The 24,362-nt window shown below is 43.3% G+C and overlaps 1 protein-coding gene across 1 annotated transcript; it reads left to right on the top strand.

Moving 5' to 3' along the window:
* Positions 1-1,683: 1,683 nt before the first annotated feature.
* On the top strand, positions 1,684-23,917 carry MRPS18A (mitochondrial ribosomal protein S18A). The gene is made up of 6 exons (XM_053938732.1): positions 1,684-1,814; positions 1,986-2,017; positions 5,510-5,614; positions 13,544-13,667; positions 14,444-14,510; positions 23,118-23,917. Exons 1-6 carry the CDS (start codon positions 1,715-1,717, stop codon positions 23,260-23,262), a joined length of 573 nt encoding a protein of 190 aa, XP_053794707.1. The 5' UTR covers positions 1,684-1,714; the 3' UTR covers positions 23,263-23,917.
* Positions 23,918-24,362: the final 445 nt, after the last annotated feature.

Below are 24,362 nucleotides of genomic sequence, written 5' to 3'. Positions count from 1 at the left end.
CACTGTTGACCACCGATGAAACAGAATGGCATGAATGTCCATCAGTGTGCATGACTCACAACTGATTTTAATTTACTCTGTTAGTTTTCACTTTCTGGATTTTTTTTTTTGAGAGTTGAAATGACAGAAAATAAACAAGCACTTGGAGAAACTCCATGAATGACCTTTGCTCTCAAGTACAGTTCAACTCAAGTACACTCTTCACGAAGATGCAGCATTACTATTTAAGACAAATTGTTGGCATCTGAAATCACAGTGGACTATGTGGGTCTAAGCGAGCACCTCTAGGCTACCTTGCACCAAAGGCAGGTGTAAGAAGTCAAGCAATGAGGTATGCTAAGAAAGATGATAGAAAAAGTGATCTCTCAGCAGCCTTCAAGCTGTCAAAGACAAGTGATATTAAAATAAAAATGGAAAGTGTTTAAACTAGACTGGCTGTTTACAAGATTTACAGCCTGGCAACACACTGCTTCAAATTGTCACCTGCTGAAACGCACAAAACACTTCAGGAATGGGCAGGAACCTCAGGATCCCTGGGACATACAGATGTGATAATGGTGACTTGCCACAAATGCCCTCCCTGAATCCCACAGCTGGCCTGAAACCTTCCTTGATGCGGGAGGCACTCCAGAGCCCATCCAAACAGGAGCCATATAGTTGAAGTAAAACCACCTCTCAGCCTTCCCTCACTGGAGAGCTAGGAGATTCAGGAGCTGTGGCAGGAGTGTAAGCTCAGGCTTCCACAACACAAAGGCATTACTACCACTAGCTTTACCTCCATCCTTCTAAACATGAGCCAGTGTGTGCCCAGGTGGTCAAGGAGGCTGATGGCATCCTGGCCCCTATCAGCAAGAGTGGCCAGCAGGACCAGGGCAGTGATTTTCCCGCTGTACTCAGCATTGGTGAGGCCATACCTTGAGTGCTGTGTCCAGTTCTGGACACCCTACAAGAAGGACATTGAGGTGCTGGAGAGGGTGCAGAGAAGGGCAACGGAGCTGGTGAAGGGTCTGGATCACAAGTCCTGTAAGGGATGGCTGAGGGAGCTGAGGATGTTTAGGCTGGAGGAGGCTCAGGGGTGACCTTATCTCTCTCTACAACTCCCAGAAGGAGGTCGTAGCCAGGCAGGGATCGGCCTTTTCCCCCCGGCAAGCACTGCCAGGACAAGAGGACACAACCTCAGGCTGCGCTGGGGAGGTTCAGGTTGGACAGCTGGAATTCCTCTCCAGAAAGGGTGATTTGACATTGGAATGTGCTACCCGGGGAGGTGGTGGAGTCACCATCCCTGGAGGTGTTCAAGGAAAGACTGGAGGTGGCACTCCCATTGTCTGGTTCCCATGGTGGCGTTCAGACCTCAGAGGTCTTTTCCAACCTAGCTGAATCTGCGATGCTGTGGTCCCAAGCTGATACGACTGCCAAAACACCCAAGCTCCCAAATAAACAACCAACCAAACCAAACCAAACAAAGAAAAAGTAAAAACCAGGAAAACTCAAGCCCAGTACCAACCACAACAAACTTAAAAGAAACAAACGAAAACAATGAGAAGGACCACCCCGCGGAGAAGACCCTGAGCAGAGCAACAGACGCCTCCTCTCCCCCCAGCTCTGCCCCTCGGCCGCCGGGGCGGGCGGGACGTGCCCCGAAATGGCGGCGGCAGCGCCGCCCCCCCCCTCCCGCCGCCGGAAGCGGCGTGACGGCAGCGCCGGCCCCGGCAAGATGGCGGCGCCCAGTCTGTTCCGCGGGGGGCTGCGGCGGATCTTCTCCGGGCTCCTGGGGAGCGGCTGGGCCGCGCCGCCGGCCCGAGCCCTCCGCCAGGGTAAGTCCTCAGGGAGCTCTGCACGGCCCTGGCCCCGTTGCCTCGCCGCTGTCCTTGAGAGATGGTTGCGGTCACTGTAATTTGCCCTCTTTTCCCGCCCCCTCTCAAATGCTACTTCTTTCAGGCTGCATGGCTCTCATTGTGGCTTCCCGTCTCTTTTTTCTTTTGCAGTCGTGGAGGTGACTGAAGGCAACACGACCATAGTAAGTCCCTGCACCTCTTTTCCTTGGTAGCTACCTCTGCCGTGGCTTCTCCCTCTTTCAGCCGTGTGTGTGCCCGTGCCCTACCCCACCACAAGTAAAGGAAAAAAGGGAACGGTTTTCTGCTTGAAAGACCTCTCAGGGTGTGAAGGCAGAGCCAAGGTGGGGATTTGCTGCGAGTGCAGGTAAGCAGTGGAGGGTTTGGCTGCTGAAGGAGACAGGCTCATCACCCTGTTGCTGGTGACAGGTACCTCCAGTCAGAAACACTCATAACAAACCCCTCGCTGCAGCCTGGCTAAAGTTGGAATCCCTGACCAGAGGCATTCAGGATCTAAAACACTAGAGGCCATTTTTCAGTTCATTTCCTAAGCTGGTGCCATTTGGCATTGTCTTGAGTGTGGACAGGCACTGGGGAGGATTGCCAGTGGCTTTGTCACTTCATCCTGAGCTGGCAGTGTGATGTGGCATTGCAGGACGTGTCTGTACCGCTTACATGCCACACACATCTCATACCTTTGATCTGTGCTGGGTTTGTTAACTGCAGCGTGTGCCATTCTGACTTCAGGCGATACAAGGCTTCCATCTTAGAACAAATGCAGTAAAAAAAAAAATAAAGTGAAAGGGTTGTTTTCAAAGGAAGACCTTAAATACTGAAGGTAAACTGCTCCTGAAAATGAAACAGAAGTTCTGAAGTAACTGATAAAGAAGAGCATCTTCTTAGCTACAGTTTAAGGCAGGAAGGAAAAGATTAAAGCTGTAGAATTAGAACATTGTGTAGTTAGCACCATCTAATCTGTTATACTTTTATCAAGAGAATTGTCATTTTCTAGAAGCACTGAAATTACTGAAGGGGAAAGGAGATTGCATTATTCTGCTCACGTTGCATATGGCAGTAGCACTATATGCATCACTATATGCCTCGTCTGGAGAGAGACAACACGGTGAGATATATATATATATATATATATATATATATATATATATATATATATATATATATAAGATGAGAGTTAAGGAGGAATTTGGGAATAGCTAGAAGAGAGTGCACTTAAGTGTCAATCTATAGATACATAAATAATAAAAAGGGGATGGGCTATTTTGCTTGCTAATGAAACAGAAAAAACTTGCTTGTTCATGCCTCTGAAACTCTTAAGTATTTTTGTCAGAAATATATTTTGTTGAAAGTTTTGTTGTATTTGTGTTAGCAGACATTGTCGTGTCTGAAACCTGTATGGAGGAGATAACTTAGTTTATTTGATATTACATATCTAAAATATATGGCAGTTAGCAAAATGTCATAAGACTGTCAACAAAAAACAAGTTTAAGGTGTGACAGTAGGTATGCTGGAAAGTATCTATTTCTTGCCTTCAAGTGCCAAATTACTAATCTTTGCCCAGAAGAGAAGAGCTTGCAAGTGTGACCTGAGGTTGTTTTAACTAAAACAAGAGGGGGGTATGCACAGCAACAAAACACACTCGGTGGATTGCTGTAGTTTGCACTCATTCAATTTCAAAGGGGATGTAAATTATATTCTCAAAAGTCCAAAACATTAACTCAGGCTTGAAGTAGAAAAAGTAAGCATTACATTAGCAGAGCCCTTTATGAAAAGAAATCTTCCTGAAGGTCTGGATATATTTGCTGTATAATATCCTAGCATCAGCCTGGAATCCATCAGTGCCCCTAGATGAGAAAAATGTCAAAAAAATGGTGTAAATTGACAAACTAAAGTGCTGATATGTTTCTCAATGTATCCATTGGTCACTCCATTTATCCTGCCAATTCTACATCAGTCTTCCTTGAATCCATATTTCCCTGTTCATCTTTCTGTGTCCTTGTTTTCAATCAGTATTGACGGAAGTATTTGATGTGAACCAGTTAATAAATCCCAGAGAAATACAGATTTCATCAGCATACTGAGAATGTAAAGCCCCTACACTCCCTCTTAGATGTTTAACAGAAAAATAGCAACTGAGTGGATTAACGGTATAGAAGTCCTCAGCAGTTGGAAAATCATTGCCAAAACTTGTACACTGAAATTTATCTCAAGAAAAATTGATGTTGACATAGCATTCTGAATCTTTATTTCCAAGATGGAATTACAGCCATAATACAGTCTGAAGCCAGACTGGCAAGAATCAAGACTAGATACACCCGCTTCCCTGAAAATAACTTTACTGATTAATAGAAAATTAGGTACTGACCTACATCTTATGTTCATAGTTAAGTATTTGTTTTTGTAAAACTGGCTGTTGTACTTGTGGGGGAAGGAATCTTACTTAAAAATTGACTATTCTGTCTGAGGTGCTGAGATGCTTAAACTACAAGTAACTTACCTGTTTCTATTTTATCATCAGAAAGGCAGAAATCTGGCATATGAAATAGTTCTGTGAGTTCAGCTGGATGCCAGTTTCCAGTGCACACTTACAGGAAAGGTCATGCTTTTCTCTTCCCAGGTTTTTAGGCACAGAACCTGATGTTTTCTTAAAAGTAATCTTGCATCCCACCCAGGTTTTCTTTTCAAACTCTAGTGTTTGCATACTTTGAGGCGGACAGTTGGTGTTCAGAATCTGCTTTTAATCTTAATTTGACCAGAGGAAACTCCAAAATATCCTGGAGAAAAAAATAGCTTAGTTTTATTGTGTCTTCTGTTCATTTGGGTGCAACTTGAGATAGCTCTTGTTTCCATTAGTAATTCCTCAAAAAAGAAAAAGAAGACAAGTGCACATGTAGATAGACTTTGTATTTCTAACACATCTACGATTAGGAAACAAATTTGTCAAGTTCTTCCTTTACACACCTCGTATATCTCTCTGTATGTTACTTGTGAGAAAATTTGAGTATTAAATGTCACCAGTTTATAGTGATGTAGAAAAGATAATTTTATAATCCTGTGAAAAAAATTGTTCAGAGAATTAAACTGGATGAAATTTCAGTATTATAAAATAAATTTCAAGCCCCACAGACATTTCCTAATTATCCTTTCTTAAATTTAAATTTTGCTCAGAGTTTCCCGTGCTGGTGATTTATAATCTAGCAAGCCCCTACATGTTTGCAGCTATAACATGCATCTACCATTCTGTGACATTCTCATATACCCAGAAAAAAAGTTATTTTAAAGCTTTTGGCTAAAGGGCCTCTCCACTTTCAAGGCATGGTGGTTTAAAAGAGTACTGCAATAAGTGGAATTCAGGTGATTATGAGAACTGCACACTGACTGTCAACTAGTTTACATTTAGAAAAACATACACAAGAATTTGCCAAAGGGTTTTCTGTGCCCTTTGAATTTTTTCTTCTCCCTATAGTCTGTGGCATAAGCATACCAAAGAGCTTGTTATATTTCTATAAAAGTGAGTTGAATGATGCAAATACTGTCCCCCCTTTACGTCCTCACAGAACTGGTCAATGTACTGTGGACTTGATGAAAAGCATTCCTTGAGTCACAGGTAGAGCTGTAAGCTGTGCCTGATCATTACATGCTCTGAATTGTTTCCTAGATTGAAGGGAGAATTATAGAGGATGCTGAAGCACCACCTCCTCCAAACCCCTCTGGCCAGTGTCCCATCTGCCGCTGGAACCTGAAGCATAAGTACGATTATGTGGTAAGTTTAATGAGGGAGTTCCCCCAACCCTCATCCCTAGACAAGTATTGCTCTCAGATCTACATACCCCACAAACTGCCCCTCTTGTGTTTTCCTGGGTGTAGTAAAGATGCTTAACTCCAGCTCTGCTTCTCTTGTGTGCAGCAAGAGCCTCCTACACAGTAATTGTCTGCCTTAGCTGATGGTGTTCCTGGGAAAAAGGATGAGCTTGTATCAAGTAGGAGATTTGGAATTACTCACATGGCCATCTGATCTAAAAAAGGCCATACAGCTCTTCTGTGCCCAGCTGCGTTTCACCATTGCGCTTTGCAGAGAATCAAACTGGATTATAGCATTTAGTCAGTGGATACAGGCCTAGCTCCAGAGAGGCCAGAAGTCTTGATTAGGTCAATTACATGACATCAAGCACTATGATTTCTCATTTGTCATTATTCACTAAGTTAGTAACTGTTTCATACAGCTTTTAAAACTCTTGCTGAGTATAAAGGAGCATACATTTTTACTTACCTTGCAAAAGAAAAAACAGGTTTTATTCAAGCATTTTGTAGGAAATGCTAATGAGAAGTTTATTAACTAATGAGGGGATAACTAACACTAAACATAGACTATGGGAAGGAAATCCTGTAGTGCTTTAAAACAAAAGTAAAATAGTCACGGACACTTCAGAATAAGAAGCATGATATAGCAAATGCAGAATGTAACTTTACAAGAGGTCACTCAGACACAGAGTTTACAAAAGGACTAAATTACCCCCTTGCATACTTAAAACCCAGCACTGGAATTAGAAAAGAAGAAAAATAGACAGGAACATGCTGTTACTAAGATAAGGCAACAGAAAACTCAGAATAAGCTAATGTCAATAGGATTAGAGAGGGGGATACAAATACATTGGAGAAAAAGAAATGTTTGTGAGAAAGTTCATTATTGAGAGGAGAAGGGGACTGGATGCCACTTTGGTTGCAAAATGACTGTGCTGTTTGTGTGTAGTCCTAGTGCACACATGTTTTTGTATCTGTATATTGATGGCAATCTACAAATGTAAAACAACAGGAAAAAACAAATACACAAATAACTTAAGCATTGAATTAGGTACAGACCAGCAGGCCTGTATTGCATGTTGCCTCGAGGTCTTGAAGGAATTAGCTAACAAATACATTACTTCACTCACAGGATTTTTTTAAAGCATAAAAAATTATCCTAGCGAATCACCAAATGGTTTGAAAACTGCAAGTGACATACTAAGCAGATAAGAGAGGAAGGAGAATGATGCTGATGATTACTGATTGGTAAATAAAATGTTGCAAATTCCAAATAAAAGGTGTCAGTTAGGACTAAAAGCAAATAACCTGTTGGATAGGACTAATTAAGACTCATGAATTATGGATAATATGAATATGGCAACAGTACCAGACAAAATACTTGTAATTATTCCAAACAGGTGAAACAACAGATGTGAGGTGTAAATGAAATACATTTAGTGTCTTTCAAAGCCTGTGTTGCAGAAATGGAGGCATTTAGAATCTAATGTTGTCAGTGATTCTTACTCATGCTGGGTGCAATATTAAACAGTGAAATAAGTTGGGGGAAAGGGAATATTTCATGTTTCCTGGCTTGATTTCTCAGTAACATGAGAAACTTGGATATGCAATGAGTTTGCAGATCATAATAAATTAGGTTAAATGACAAATACCATTAAGCTTTGTAAAGTACTACAAAACTGGATCATGTCTGTTTTATGTTGCCCATGTTCGAATGCAGAGATTCCTTGCAATTCTTTTTCATGGTTGCTGAATTGTGTAATGATCAAAAACAACTTGTTACTTACTCTGGAAAATACTTTAAGGTTCGTATCATTTTATGTGACTTTTAAATGCAAGAAGTAAACAGCATCATTAAACTCAGTGATTCTAGAGATTTACAGAAAGCATTCCATGAGTCACACATTAACAGCCCTTGAGAAACTATAAACTGATGTTCAGGGATGAAATAAGTTATAGCAGTGGATTACATCTTGGAAATTTATATTTAGACTTACATAGATTCAGTTCCTGCTGCCATGTGTGGTAGAAGACTCCACTGAGTATCTGGAGAGATAATGCCATGAAGAACTAAAGAAGTTTCAGACAATATGATTCTGTAGAGTCTGAGTTCCAGGATTAGAAATTGATCACAACAGACAGTGTGAAACACAGATTTTTACACGTGTTTGTAGGGTGAGCTAAGTTACGAGTTTTCTTCCACACTTCACTTTGATTCTTAGATCCTGATTTCTACTGTGCATTAAGGAGACAAGAGAAAACTAAATGTGAAGAGAGATTCTGTAGCTAAGATTCTGTAACTAATCATTGCTAAGATGATTGCTAAGAAATTGTGATGCTGAGAGACAGTCTACGAATGTGTCCATCTCAGCTGTCACATAGATTTTGAATGCATGTGCATCTAGTGTGTATATCCAGTATATATCCAGTATATACTGGATCCAGTGCTCCTTCTGGACAAAGAGCTAAAGAGAGCACTGTGAACTGGTATTTTGAAATCGTGGACGTTTCCTACCTCATATTTAGAAGCATCCCTCTGTGGGGCTGATTAGAACTAGGAGAAATCTGAGTTCCGGAGTAGACCATTTCTCTACTTGTCCCTTATGTTTTGAATGCCTTGTACTAGTCACATATTTTCAGGATTTTCAAATGTTAAAATCTCCCTTTTCTGTACTAAAGTGAATAAAAAGGTGAACTAAAATCTCCCTTTTCTGCACTAAAGTACTTTCTGCTATTTTATTCTCTGCTGCAGCTGTCGTGAGCAGGAGAATCTTGAGATGCTGAAGTAGTGAAGTGCAGGCATTTAACTCTGTGAGCAATTAAACAATGGGACATTTTTCTCAATGACAGTTAATTGTCCCAATTGTCTGTAAATTGAGAGCAGCTATTTTTGTTAAAGATGTATCCTAGTTCATACAGCATAACCGAAAAGATGAGCTTGGTGAGAGATTGGATGGTGGTTCCTTTGAGATTGATAAGCTGAGATCAGTTGGTTGCACAGAAAGGAAAGTGTGAGCTTTTTTGCTTGGGACGCTTGTAATTGGACTGAATGAGGCACTATGAAAAGGGAAGTGTTGAATTAGCCCCTGAGGGAGTTGAGTAATATGACCTCACAGGACTTTCCTTTTGTCATGTGCAACTAGCACAGTCTAAAGTAGTGGCATAATGAGTTACTCTGGCTGTCTGAGAACTGGGGGACCAGTGTCTCCAAAGTCATTAATCAATTGAACAGGCATTGTGAGCACTAGCAGGTCATGATTCCAACCTTCCTCAGCTGTGGTGTAGAGGGCTGCAGTTGTCTTTCCCAGTTCAATCCTGATCCTCTGCTGTGGCTCAGGATAACAGAGCTTAATATATAAATTCCCACAGTTTGTGGTCTGCATGTGTCTGTCTGTCCAGTGAAACTGAGATCTCAGTTGATTTTTTTTCCTATCCATCGGAGATAAAAAAATTATTTTGGTCATCGTATGGATGCAACTGGATTGAAACCTGCAATTCTTTTACCAAATGCATGGAGAGTGGTGTACAGCTCCCAGGAGTAAGGGAGAAAGGAAAAACTAGACTCCTGTATAACTGGAAATAATGACTGGCAGACTTGTCTGATACAGCCCAGTAGTAATTTGGCTGCACAGATAGAACTGTTCTTGTGGTAAAATAAAAGTTTTAATGAATCACGTGTCAGTCAAGAATCCTACTTTTCAAAGTGTCTGCAGACATTAAAATGCAGGTGCCTCTGCATTTTGGTTACCATCTATTCACAAGAATATGCAGTATATAGTGCTCCATCTAGCAAGTTTGTCCAGCCCTTTTAGAAGTGGAGGCTAAGCTTGTTTTTCGTTTCTTCCCCTTATCCACTTCAAACATCATTAGTTTGAGAAGGCAGTAAATATGTCATCTTGCTTTGGCAATAGTTAGGGGAAACCAAACTGCAAGCTTTGCCTATTAGCCCTAGATTAATTCAGTCCAAGTTGTTTTCATCAAATGCTGCAGATTACAGGGGTGGGAATCTGGGTCCAGCCTCATGGGAGCTGTCCAGTGATTAAAGCAAATCAGTGGTTACAGGCTTGGCTATCCACTAGCACAAAATGTGAATTTCATGGAACATGACGGCACCATGAGAACTTGCCAGACATATTTTTTAATTTGACTGCTCCATGTACTTGTTCACTTCCCTCCACAGCTGCCCCATGAAGTTGGCTGTACCTGTCTGCCTTGTCCCAGTGGTGAGATACATCTGTGTGAATACTCTGGGAGAGGCACCTGGCCTGTTAACTGTGGGGAATCTTCAGAAATGGACAAGCTTTTGGTCAAGTGTGCAGCATTTTAAGCCAAGCAGCGTGACTGTGATTTGGAGCTCTAGCAGCTGGGACATGACTGATGATTTCAGTCAAGAAATGACTGCCATACCAGGGTGTTGGTCAGTTGGTGACACTGGTGGTCAGAGATGATAATAGAGAACAGATTCTCTTGATTTCTTTTTCCCCACAGGGAGAAAAAAAAATATTATCACCATTTGCTTCCCACCACCCCCCTTTGCATGGAAACACTTGATAACAGGCCTGTGACTCCATGAGGTGTGGTAATATGAGACATCATTTGGACCACACACACACCCTTCACAAGAGTGTGTGGCCTACTTACGCTTTCATGGCTGCAAAGACTGAAACTGCCTCCAATTTGCCATCAGCTCTCTTCTTCCTCTTCTCCACAGAGTAATGCAGCAGGCTGGTAGCAAAGTCTTGCAAGTTTTTATCTTTCTAGGCACTTGAAGCTGAACAGTCCTTTTTCACTTGGGAAGTGTTAGTGTTATGTGCTAAATGGCAGGCAGATTGAGCTGTTGGTGATTTGAAGATGCAGACAGCTAAAGAAGAGGGAAAAGGAGGATGGAGTCCTGCTCTGTTTTCCTGAATCCAATCTAGTGTATTTCAGGAGCAGTCAAAAGTCAATGCCTTTGGACATTTTGGTTGGCCTCCATCCAGTTTCTACTAGTGCAGCTGGCACCATCTGGTGCCCTGGTTACTGTTCTCCTTGGCAGGGCCATGTTTTAGCTGGGCTGAGGGATACCCTGCTTCCCTTTAACCATGGATGGCCTCCCAGGGGCCTGCTGCTAGTTGCTCAGCTAGGCTTTTCTTGTTCTTTGGATACAGCATCGTTCTGTAGGGTGCCTGATAAATAATTTTGTATCAGTTAGATACTATAGTCAGTGTCTAAATGTCAGTGGGCCTACATGACATGCCATGTTTTCAAAGGAGCTGGATCTGAAAATCAGTCTGAACGTGTTCACTGTAGACAAGTGGATGCAGAAAGAAAGCCAGTTCTGGGAAGAGGGAAACTGTGTGTCATGATGATATTAGTGAGGATGGTATTGATTGGGGGTGGGAAGGACAAAAACAAACCACAAAATCCCCAAACAAATAAAAACCCTCAACATTTTGTCTATAATACTTGTAACCAGCATTTTGTCCCAGGTGACTGGAATCCATTTTTAAAAAGGGTAGAAAGGAGGAACTTGAGAACTACTGACTTAACAGCCTCACCTCTGTGCCTAGGAAGATCACAGAACATCCTCCTAGAAGCTGTGCTAAGACACATGGACGACAGGAAGAAGATTTCATACAGCCAACAAGGCTTCCCCAAGGGCAAGTCCTGCCTGACGAACCCAGTGACCTTCAGTGATGGAGTGACTCCCATCAGTGAACAAGGGAAGGGCTTCAGATGTCATTTATCTGGACTTCTCTAAAGCCTTTGACATGGGCTTCACAGTATCTTTCTTTCTAAATTGGGAGGAGATAGACTCAATGGCTGGACTGTTAGATGCATAAGGAGTTGGTTGGATATTCACATCCAAAGAGTAGTGGTCAACTGCTCAGAGTCTGATAGAAATCAGTGACAAGTGGTGTACCTCAGGGGTCCTTACTGGGACCAGTTCTATTTAGTACTTTCATTAATGACATATGCAAAGGGATTCAGTGCACCTTTGTCAGGTTTGCAGATGTCACAACTGAGAGGTGGGATGCAATCCAGAGGAACCTGGACAAATTCAAGAAGTAGGCCTGTGGGAATTCATGCAGTTTAACAAGAACATGTGCAAAGTGCTGCACCTGGGTCAGTGCAGCCCCTGGTATCAAGACAGGCTGGGAATGAACAGATGGAGAGCAGCCCTGGGAAGGACTTGAGGGTGCTGGTGGATGAGAGGCTGGACCTGACCCAGCAATGTACACGCACAGGCTAGAAACCCAGTTCTATCCTGAGCTGCCTCAAAGAAAGAGTGCCCAGCAGGGCAAAGGAGGGGATGAACTCAATGATCTTTAAGGTCTCTTCCAACCCAAACTATTCTATGATTCTATGACAGCATCTGTCAGAATCCATGATTACCAGAAAGGCATCCTAAATTCCAGCAGCTTCCTTGACAGCTGAGCTGGTCTTGCGCAGTGGGGGTAGGTGAATAATTTCTAGTTAGCTAGATTTCTGAATACTCACTTTATATTACTCGGGATCATTTGCTTTTGCAAGGCCAGTAAATGAAGGTAAGAATGCTCCAGGGAGCTCTTTGTAGAGCAGCAAGGGTGGGGGGTAGGAGCAGGTGTGTAAATCTGTGAACTGGCAGTCAGGATCACCCAACATGAAAAGCAACAAGTACTCTTTGTTCTTGCCAGGTGTCCTGGCTGAGGGGTGCAAAGTTCTGCCATGCCTCATTTAAACTCGCTCTGTCCGGACGCTCGCTGGCTGGTCCCCTCTGCCTGCATGGTCCTGCTGCCTCAGCTAGGAACATACTTAGAACAGCCATGGACAAGTAAACTCTCAACCAGCAACAAGTCTGTTGAAGGGGAAAAAAAAAGTGGGAAGTCTCTGGAGGCCATTTGGGCCAACTTATGCTGATGTCAGGATGTCAAGAACGCCTGCTTATATTGGTCTGAGGGGTATCTTTGCACTGGTGTCGTGTGTGGAAATGGAGAGCATGGATCTGAATCCTGGGCTGTTGTACTGTGTATAGTTAATGGGACACTTGTGCAACAGCTGTTGCTGCTGTGTTTAAAAATTTGTCATTCCAGCCCTGTGATACTATCTGATCCTAGAGATCCCTTTAATTTTATTTTTATTAAAAAGGCTGCTTTACATTTCTAGGGTTTTTAATTGTAAAGGTCAACAGCAGTGTAGTCTAAATGGTTCTTGAATCACAGACAAACCCTCAGCATGTTTGAAGTGCTCCTTTCATCCACCATGACTGTCACAGCCCCACCTAATGCACACACAGTTGAAGGACTGAGTGCAGCAATTTATCCTATTAGTCCTTATTCATCAGCACATAAAGCTTCCTCATGCAACAGCTTGGACCATTTCCCTGCTCTCCACCCCTCCAGAGAGACCTGAGGGAAGCTCCACCATGGGAAACTAGATAAAAAGTTTGAGGAGTAGATAGCAGAAAACAGTCCTGCTCTGAGGGAGCAAGGAGGGAGTCAGAGGTGATCTAACATATCTGTGAACTTTAGGACAGCAGCTGTGATGGCATTTCAAGTTGTGTAAACAATATCCATCTGTAGGTCTTGTGTAACTCTGAGTACCTAGGACACATTATCTTAGCAAGAGTCTTGGAGCAAGTAGTGAAACAGTGAAGGAGCAGGGATTGCAGCTGACATCATGTGTTTACACTAGTGAAGTCAGGGAAAGACTCAAACCATCTGAGTGACCTTACTAAGCTAAACTGGCAGGCAGTGACAGCAAGCAAAAGCCACTTGTTGCCAAGCTGCAGACAAAATGCGTAGGGAGGAATCATTGTTTGTTTTATATTGTTTTGGGTTCTGTACACAACGCAAGGCTCAGCACAACACCTGCAGTCACAGCAGTGGAGGTAGCTCGGGCACTGATGGTTTTGCCCTTCTCTCTCCCTCAGGATGTCTTGCTGCTGAGTCAGTTTATCCGTTCAGATGGAGGGATGCTGCCACGAAGGGTCACAGGCCTCTGCTTGGAGGAGCACAAGAAGGTTGCTGTCTGTGTGCAGATGGCTCACCGTGCAGGTACGTAACTCTGCCAGAGATAACCCCTGACTGTAGGGTACCTACTGAACCCCTTGAGAGGGGTCTCCTGCCCAGTTGGTATAGATCAGTGAGATGTCATTGTCCAGTCACCCAGCAAACTCGTTATGGTCCAAGTGCTGGGAGGTGATGGAACAGAGACTACTTGTTCTGCTTTCTCTGTCCTGACTCCTGTCTTGACAGCAGACATTTATTGCTGTAGATGAGACAAGTGTTGCAGAAAGATCTAGGAAGTGGCTCAGTCTCCAGTAACTAATGATTAAACACCTGCTTCTGAAATAACTTGATTTACCTAAGCTTGACCTACCCCATCAGTAACATACAACTCTGCCATCTGCCATGTGATGACTTTTTTACTTTTCCCTGGGAGTGGGACCCAGGTTGACACAGTCAAGAGTATTGTGCTGATATTTATGCCTGATACCTGAGTTGTATCCAAGTTAAATGGACTGAGAATTTTAATACTCAGATTTTCCATCCTGGAGATGGAATCTGATTGGACACCAGTGCCCTGTGTCCTCTGTAAAAGCCTCAGTGATGAGCCCAAGTGACAGTGTTGTTGGTGTACATTTCCTTCATATACCCAACTTACCAGCTTCTCTGGCTAGGGTGTAGGTTCAGCAGTGACTGAAGATAAAATACCCTTTCTAATGTACTTGAGCTTTTGTTGTGCTGTTGCCTGGCTTATGAGGTGACTTCTGAATGCAATAGAAGCAAAGAGACACCGCAAAATATTCTCACATCTTTTTCTGTTTCAGGTTTGTTGCCAAACCACAGGCCTCCACTTCCTGAAGGGCATGTTCCCAAGAAACCCAAGCTGAACAGGTGAATAGTCTTGTCTTTCCACATTTCTCTTATTCAGGAATAAATTAGAAAGAGAAAAGCAGTTCCTTACAACTGGGTGAGAAATGCCTCAGGCAGCAGGGTTCATAAAGAGTACTCAGCATTTTGGAGAAGATCTGTCATGATATTCTCTTGGCAGTCTTTTAAGGACAAGTTGTATCTCATATAAACCATTTATTCACACAAGATTAAAACTGCCACACATGTTGGAGTCTGCTGGCCCTTCCTCAGCTGTGCTCACCTCCTCATCACTAACAATCAGTAAGGCAGTCACAGGAGGATGCCACAGATGGCGTCACAACACCACAGAGTAGCTGAGGTTGGAAGAAGCCTCTGAAGATTGTCTAGTCCAAGCTCCCTGCTTAAGCCAAGTCACCTAGAGCAGCTTACTCAGAACTCTGTCCAGCCAGGTTTTGAGTATATCCTAGGATAGACCTTCCCCAGATTCTTCTGAGGGCAGCTTGTTCTAGAGAACCAGCCTCATCCAAGACAGTGTTTCTTACATTCAGACAGAATTTCTTTTTTAATTTGTGCCCATTGCCTCTTGTCCTGTCACTGAGCACCAGTGACTGGGGAGAGCCCGCCCCTCTCTTCTTTACACCCTCCCTTCAGGTATTTAGGAACATTGGTAAGACCTCACTGAACCTTCTTTTCTCCAGGCTGAGCAGTCCCTTCTCTCTTAGCCAATTTAGCTCCCAAGAGCAGGAGGGTGCCCAGGCAGTGATACCAGCAGTGAGGAGGGTGGGCTGAGCAGCCAGCAGGGGCCCATCACAGGCCCGTTACCTTCCACCCCATCCCAGTTTCCTCCAGTCAGCAATTTGCCCTCTGCCTGCTCTTCCCCCTCCCCAGCCAGAATGGCCCCTGGCCTTTGGTGGGCAAAGGGAAAGCCTGCAGCCGCCTCCTGCTCTGTGCTGGGTGCTTGGAGGTGCTAATCCCCTGTTTATAACCTCACACTTTGTTTCCATGGGGATGTCAGAGCAGTGTACGAACCTCGCATTAGCAAACCGTGGGGTTACCAGAGGCCATGGGGCTGTCGCTGGGAGAGCTTAGACTGCAAGGCTGAGGATAGCTGGAGACTCCTGCATTTCAGGTCTGGCTCTACAGTAGAGGTTTGTGAGAGGCTCCTGGAAATGCTGGCAGGCTGCATAATGGATATCAGTGAGGGTCAGATTAGAGGACTCTACGTTTGATGTAGCCCTGTAGCCATCAGATACTTCAACTGTAATACCTTTTTCCTTGTGTCTTACAAGTCTTGAGGATTCTTTAGTACCTGTGTCTTACCTGGCAGCTGTAGGGTGGAGCATATTATCTTGTTAGCGTTCACATTGCAACCCTGAGTAGCAGGTTGAGACTGGAAATGGTATATGCAGTATCTTGCTGGAATCACACCAGGACTCCAGATCTAATGCCCTGACTCCTACAAATTGTTCTGTACACCTTTAGTAAGAACAAGGAATGAATACCTCCGGATACATTCTGCATGCAAGTAGGTGTGCTACATCTCTAAATTAATTAAATTGGAGATTACTGCATCGCTAGCCCCTCCCTACACTGCCATTGTTTTTCTCTTCCCAGAGAGGGAATGTAGCAGACCCAGTGGAAAGAGTCTAGAAAAAGAGAGCAGAGCTGCTTGCTGATGATATGGAGTAGCATTGAAGTAGGCAGACTTTGGGGTCTGAGTGGAGACAAGAGAATAAGATCAAGAAATGGGATTGAAAGTTTTGGTGGTGGGGCTGACACTATCCCAAGAGCTAGGATAAAGTGCAAGAGTACTTCAGGAGTGTTCTCCTGAAGTCCCTCATGATACTGTCTCATCAGCCTGTTGGAAGGGGAGAACTCTGTGTGTTGGAGCCTTGCAAAGTCTTGGCCATTCTGTAAGAATTTTGACCATGTGAACCCCCGCCTGTACTTCCCTCGTTGCTCTCTGGAGCAGTAGCTGGCATGGCATAAGGCAGGAGTTACAAATTGCTTCCTTCCTTTAGCCTGAAGTGCACCCACATGCTGAATGACTGAAGTCATTTAGCTGGTACTTATTTTCGGAATGAAGCCAGAGCTCTTATCAGAAGTTTCCCACATAAATGACTTGTCCAAGCTTACCTTGTCTTTGCCTCTGTACTTGTTTCCAAAACTTCCTGTAAGTCTGCAGTAACTTGGAAAGCACTCAATCTGTGGTGATGCCAAATGCAAGTGAACTGACAGGGGAGGAAAGGGGCTTGAACTTTGGAGTCAAACAAGCTGCCTTGTTCAATGCCATCAGAACATGTCTGCATCATCCTTTAAACATGTGATATCAGGGCTATTCACCTGACTTAGCTTGTTCCTTCATTGTGTTTATGTCTACTGGATTGTTAAGTGCCAGTTCAAGAAGAGATCAACAGGATCTAGAGAGAGCCTATTATAGCAGGCAGTGCATTACACAGTTAAGTGATGTATTTTCCAAATCTTCAAGCTTCATCTCTTTTTGAGATCACTGTATTGTCTGTTCTGGCCACCTTTACCACTCTGCTTAGGTGAGAGGTAGCAGTGCCTTTCTGCATTGCGGCTATGGCCCTGGGAATGTCAACAGGGAGAAACTGAGACGCCTCGTAATACGTTTGGGTCCCTTGTTAAAGCTTTTCTAAGACAGAAACACAGGTAATGTAAGTAATCTGTTGTCTATCTCTTTACTCTGAATGGAGAAAGTTTTCACTTTTGTAAAGGAGGGGCTTCTGAGAAGTCACTGTTTACTCTAGATGTTACCTCACACACTTCTGTGGGAATTTGTAGTGTCTGGGAACTGCCTGCCATCTTACACTGAGGTGAAGAATGTTTTGCTCATGGTAGAGCTCTTGACATACTACACCATCAGCTGCTAGAATGACAGGACTAAAGCCTAAGATAGCCTTAGGGACTGATTCCATTCACACCACCTGAGACTGAAGGAGATTCATCACTTCAGTGTCAATTGGGACTCAGAGCCCAGTGCCTCTGCCACAATACAGACCTGAGCATTGTAGACTCGGAGCAGCAACTCTGGTCTGGCTGAAGGCTGAAGGCAGATTACTTCATTTGGATGAGCAATCCCTTTCATTTTTTCCTGTCTTGCAAAGTTCTGATCAGTGCTCCCTGTGACCAGGCTTCTTCCAAGGCTGTGTCAGTATTTTTGAGAGCAGCTTCATTTGTTGCTGAAAGAGGGATGAATGAGCCTGATGAAAAACTGATGTGTCCCTTAGACAGTGTACAGGCCAGCTACACAGGAGGAACTCTACAGCTCCTGGGCAAATGTACTAAGGAAGTATATACAGAGCTGAGGAGCTGCATTAATGTATACTGCCAAAAGCACTGAAAAAAAGCTGTTCCTCAGCTATATTTTTACTGTGGTTGTGGTTGTCTTGGCCAGAATGTTTGGCCCATGTCACTGTCACCCTGATTAAAGTGAGCCTGCTTCAAATCCAAAGAGTCTGGCATGCACTGGCTAGCACCTAGCTGGGATTAAAAGGTATCATGCCACCATATGGAACTATCAGCAAACTGCCTTGTTTTAACAAGGGTCAGGGGTGCTGACATGCCATTGATTTAGTGTTGTGAAGTGTGGATTTATCATGCAAAATCCCTCTGCCTCTCAAGAAGGTGCTCTTCTGTTGCTTATTCAGTGATGTTTTCCAAAAAGCAGAATTCCTGTTCTGTTTTCTGAACTGGTTGTACTATCTCAATTGTACAAACTTTGGACATTCCCTTCTACATGCCCCAGATTTCTCTGCGAAGAGATAAGGATTTCCCTGCTTTGCACTGGGTCATTTGGCAGCTGGCCTTCCTCTACCCACTCCATCTCCTTATCCTGTTTCCACTACTGGAATTCAAGAAGAGCAGAATGCTTTGAGAATATCTGACAGGCAAATCCTGTCTTGTACTTGGTTATACAGCTGTCTAGCATAGTATGGAACATTCATCCATGATGTAATGTAACACAGAGGAGGAGATTGGGAACTGCAGAAGAAGGCATAAGATGAAAGTGAAATGCTAAGCTTTGTGGTCAGCTAAGCTGAGGGTGGTAGGAGATATATAAGAACACCTTGTGGTCAGAATTCAACTAGGGAGCATTCCAAATCTCCCTCTTCTATCCCCTGCAGTTGGGACACTGTCCAGGTGAGACTTGCCATGATATTTCTCATTTCTTGGAATTCAGTTCTTTGCCTTTTTGCTTTCTGCCTGATTTGTTTTTGACAGTGATAGCTCATGAATGTTACCACTTAACTGCTTTACTAGCTATGGTTCTTTGGAAGAAATGGCCATGGGAGTAACCCACATCATCCATGAACTCTTGAGTCTCGTGTCCTCTTACGTATCATTTGTCTGCAGAAGTTGGACATTGAAAACAAATGAAGATTACCCTGTCAATGCAGAATTACTCTCTACAGTTAATTTTCCTCATGTTTGGCCCAGTCTGGGGCTTTCACTCTTTCCAGGGGATCATTCCACAAGCAGATTTGTCACGCAGCCAAGGATTGTTCCCTCATCCTCAGCCTGTATTCTCCCTTTCAAAATTTCCTGCTGTTATTTCTGCATTTGTTCATGCTCCAGCCTGGCATGTTCCACTTAAGTGCTGCAGCAACAAAATATTTTCACTAGCATGCGAGGCTGAGGAAGTTCTAAGGGATTTCACCAGCCTTGTGTAGGCTGACAGACTGTTCCCATACTCCAGAGTCATGTGTGTGCAGGCCACCACACACCAGAACCATTTGGGAAACAGTCAAGCTCAGCTGTAGGTCAAATGTCTTCCTTTCAGTAATGGAAACCTGAATAGCTCAGCAGTTTTCTTTTCAGCATGGAAGTTTTTGCATGGAAAATGTGGACTAATAGTCTATCCAGAACAGTCCCTGAATTCAAGCCAGCATCTAGATGCTCTTTTAATATGAATATAGCACTCATGTTCTTCTGGCAGGTCCAAAGTATTGGTTAAAACACAACACTGTGAAGTTGTTCCCTATCCAAAACGATTAGGGGATATCACAGGTTCTCTGACTGGGGTCTGTCAGCAAGAGGTGCTGTAAGATATGGAGTACTTGATTTTGAGTTCTCAGCTGCCACTCTATTTCCAGCTTCCTACTGGAAGAGCATAACTTGGCACAGATAGTAACCAAGTCAATCCCACCTCCATCACCTGAACTGGAGGAGTTGTTCTGTTAAGCAAGAGGGAGACTCCCTACAAATTCCTCAAGAATTACAAAGTTCTCAGGCTCTGTGGACACCTCTAGTCCCTGGGAGCAGAATCTGGTTTCCCTACTGTCAGCATTTCGCTCCAGCAGCATGTGGTTCCTCTCATCTGCATGGGAACTGTGTTGTGCATAGCATGTGTATTCAAAAGCGAAGAGCCAGAGGGGCTGCAGGTGAGCAAAGCCAAGAGGTGTCATGGGAAGGGATGTGGCAGGGAGGAGGCAGTCTTGCCAGCACTTTGATCGAGTGCTTCCTGCAGTCTGTAGCCCTCTGCCTTCTGCTCTTAATCCAAACAAAAGCCATATTGAAAAAATTCAGTGAGGGTTCAGAAGTTCAGACTTGAACTGTACCAACATGGCCTTTGCTTGAGCTGTATGTGTGGTTTTCCCATTTCCCTTATCCTGCACATGAAAGCCTTGTGCCTGCTCCTAGGTCTAAAGTGGCAGCCTCCAAGTGGGAAGGCCTGCCCACTGAATAGAGTCCATGAAAACAGACTTCCACATGCTACAGAGATTTTAGGCTATTAAAATGACTGCGGGTCAATTAACCACCGTTGTTTCCATCCTGATTGTATCTTGCCATTTCCCATCAGGGAAATCCCACCAGGGTTCCTATCACTTTTTTTTTTTTTTTTTTTTTTCATAAATTACTCATTTGTGGACTTGAAGTCTAGGAATTCTTGCTCTTGCTCAGGACCCTACCATAGTCAAGGGGGCAAGCAGAGCCCTGAGGTGAGTCACAATTCCCAAGACTGGCAGTTATGTCCCCCTTTGCCTAGAGTGGGTGCTCTGCACACTGAAGTGACACGTTAGGACACCGTGGATCAGCCATATTTGGCATCCACCTGAAGAGTCTGTCTTGACAACCTTCAGCTACTTGAGAAAATTCAAACACTCTGCCAGTGTGTGTTTGTAGGTGATAAAAACTCCCCAAGACAAACTTTATTTGATACAATGAAAAGTAGGGGCACTTGGCAAGAAAAGAGTGTATCCTACCTTACATGGATGGCAGAGTTTGCAAGAAAGTCCTGTGTGCTGAGCTTTGAAGCTCTCCTCTGTGAGTTTTGTGGATTGTTTTTACTCACAGGAAAAAAAAAAAAAAAAAACCAAATCTGTGAAATCAGTAGGAAATGGAGTTAGTCAAAGAGGAGAAGGAACTTTGTAGATTGACTGCTCTCAGGCATCAGGCTTTTGCACTGCTGAATCAAGGTAAAAAAAAAAAAAAAAAAAAAAAGCAGCAAACAAAATAGGACAAGTTTGAGTTTGGGACAAAGCAAGTATTAAAAGCCCTAAACGCAAATGTGCTCCAGGAAGGGAAAGCGTCCAAATGTCTGTTTCAGCTAACAATGAAAAGCCCCAGCCTGCAGTCCCCAAAGGAAGCCAAAAGCCTGGACCAGAGGGCTGGATTAGACCTGCTCAAAAGAGAAATAACAAAAGCTTTAAAATCAGGCCATTACTAAATCCTCCTTCCTATGCAGAATTGGGGTGTGCACTTCCAGCCCCCACACAGAAACAGAGGGATTTCTTAAAAAGCCACTGTCTGTCTAAACCTGCATACAGCATTGATGTGTATCTCACATTCACACATTCGCTACTCTCCCAGTGAGATCATTTATTATCACAGGAGCACTTTCCCGTAATCATGTGGACACGTGACCAGAATTGCACTTGGCACATTGATGCATTAAAACAATTTGGGATTTTTTCCCTCCTTTTCTGTAAGTGTAGTCTTGCAATACCAAAATTTGTGCTACAGCACCCCCCTTGCAGCAAGGGGAATATGAAAAGGAGGACCTAGGTCATGTGCTCATCTAATTCCTCTACATCTTCTCCCAGAGGAGCTGCCTTGCCATGGTCCTTTGCCAGATTCCACACTGAGGACCTGCATTTGGTCTCTCTGAACTCCCCTTGCATGTGAAATTAGAGACAGGAAAGTCTCTCCTACTTCCTGTCCCGAGGCTGTTATGTAAGGGATTCCACTAATGCACTAGCATAGCATTACTGGTCAGAAGGGATGAGTTTAATGCACATAAAGGAAAACAAGTGGCTGAATCTTGCTATGTGTCATCATCCAGACCCCTCCTGCTGGTGCTTCTAGGTGTTTTAACTGTCATAAACTCCTCAAAGCAAAGTATTTTGAAAGTGGCTTGATTTCAGAGGCAGAAAGCTCCACATGTGATTCATTTTTCAGTTTGTGCTGTTAGGGAGTACTGAGGAAGAAAAGTGCTTAATGGGCTGCTGTTCTGCAGTCTGTAGCTGCCTGGTATAGCAGGCTTTCTTTGTAGTTCTCAGGAATGTGCCAAATGCCTTCAAACAAATGTCTCTGTCCAAAGTTCTTAATATCTCAAATTTGCACGATGTAAATAAAAGGTAACAAAGCTTTTTGTGGGGAGGATGAGTGATTGAGGTTACATTAAGACCATGGGATTACTCAACAGAGGCGTGCAAACATCGCTGGACAAAGTTTATCAGTCTGTTCCAAATTCTAATTTGTTGGAGCATTGTTTGTGCAGATTATGCTAAGGTTTTACTTTGGATCTTTATTGTCTGAAAAGACTCCTCTTTCTCTAAGGACCTCTATTCCCCTCTCTACTGGTAGCAAAAGATTTAAAGCCTAACAAAACTCCAGGCCACCCAGCCACAGGGTAAGATTTCCAGTAACTGATTCTGGATCTGAAATCCCCTGCGTGTTTGCAAAGCCAAGTCTAAAACTTCAAATGGTAAAAAGCAGAGGATATTTGCCAGACTCTGCTCTTCACAGAGATTTGTAGTTGTAATGATAATTCCATTTTAATACCTCTTACACTGTAGGTGCTGACTTCCTGCACAAGGAAGCTCTAATAGTATTGTACAGAGAACATTAGAGCAAATATGGACGTATAAAAATACAAGACTAGGCCAAAAACCCATTGCATGCAGAAGTAATAACTAATTATCCTCCCAAAGTAAATTTATTCGTATTTAGAAGCTTTCTCACAGAATTTTGTCTTTGTAATTAGTTTACCTTATTGAGACCAGCTGTTGAAATAACACTTCCCCTAGAGGCTGGATGCATTCAGTCTTGGACTTAGTTGCAATGAAGGGATTTGACACTCCAGTTTAGCTGCAGGTGGACAACTTGCCAGCAGCCTGGAGATTACACCTGATTTGTTTTGTGAAACTGGAAGTCAAGCAGGTGCCAGTTGGTTCAGTAGAGAGATGAGTTAGAAATTCCAAAACAAACAAAAATTTCTTTCCAGTGGTCCCTTCTGAATTGAGGGAGCTCTGCTCATGGTTATTCCTTTTATAAAGAGGCATGTTAGGGAGGCAAAGGCTATAGTGCTCTGCTTCTGCTTCAGCTGGAACATTTTCTCAGTGATCAGTCTCAAACTGAAATGTGTTTGTGTTGTTTTGACAGGTACCTGACCCGCTGGCCCATCAGATCTGCAAAGCCCATTTGGAAGAGGGGCCCTAAGTGGTGCAAAAAGCCCTTTCCAGTTGGACACCCTTTGCTGAAGGATAATATCAAATATACACAAAAGCCTCTGTGTTTAAACCACTAGTGGCCAGAACTAGCATAGTCAGTAAGCACATGTTGTCCACTGTTCTGCTGGGTTTTTTCCCAAGTTTGTCAATATCTCCAATTTTCTTATTCCAAAATTGTCTTTAGTACTCTATATTGTGTCCAGCTGTGATCTTTTCCTCTAGGAGAATACAAGAGCCATCAAAGCAAAGTTCAATGTGCAGGATGATTTGATGAAAGCAAGGGTCAAAGACTTTTACCTCAACGCCAGAAAGGATCTGTAGGCTTTTGTTTCTTTATGTTCCACAAATGGGTTTGGAAAATGATGTTTACTTCTCCTCCCAGCAGTGGGGTGTTTCCCCATTAATGTGTGTTTCACTCAGATTTGCCTCATTTGGGCTTTTGTACCTGTGACACAGATGGAAGAAAAATTTCTCTGCAGCACTGTATTTTCTCAGCAGTAACAGAAATTGTTACTGACTACTGAAATTAATTTTTTTATTATTATCATCTGTACTATCCATAATTTTCAGCAGAACACCTGTGGCAGCCGCAAACAGGTGTGTGTCTTACATGTCCCCTTAAGAATTCCTGGCTTGTGCTTCACTCCTGAATCTGGCAAATACACAATGTTGACATCCTTGATGACTGCCTGTTCTTTTTTCCCCTGGCAAATAAATTTTTCATAAATCTTCTATGTCAGTGATATGATTGCTTCCTGGGATAGTTTGGAACTGATTATCCATCCTGTAACTAAAAGGTGGCATCATTTCTCTCCCTCTGTAGTACACATACAGATCTTCCACCTACTGACCATTGCTAATTATGGGCCTGGTATGAAAGGCTCATTAAATTTATCATGGTCATTATTGTTTTGGCTCCATTTCTTTGGCATTTTTGCGGGGCTACAAATCAATACAAAATTTTTATGTACTACTATGCCAGTTAACCTTGTATTGCTTTTATCAGAGTCATCTGCTAATACCATCAGCATGGACAGGAAAAAAAGGTAAGGATAAACCTGTATTATCCAGGAAATCAAATTAGATTTAAATGGTTCTTTTTAGCCTTATTTTGTGAAATAAAAGCCCTAGATTCAGCCCCTTGAGCTGGCCAAGATTTTTTGCTTTGGGAGACATA

This window comes from Vidua chalybeata, chromosome 3, assembly GCF_026979565.1.
Source record: "Vidua chalybeata isolate OUT-0048 chromosome 3, bVidCha1 merged haplotype, whole genome shotgun sequence".
NCBI lineage: Eukaryota > Metazoa > Chordata > Aves > Passeriformes > Viduidae > Vidua > Vidua chalybeata.
Note: the sequence above shows the minus strand (reverse complement) of the source record. Positions and strands in the feature narration are given on the sequence as shown.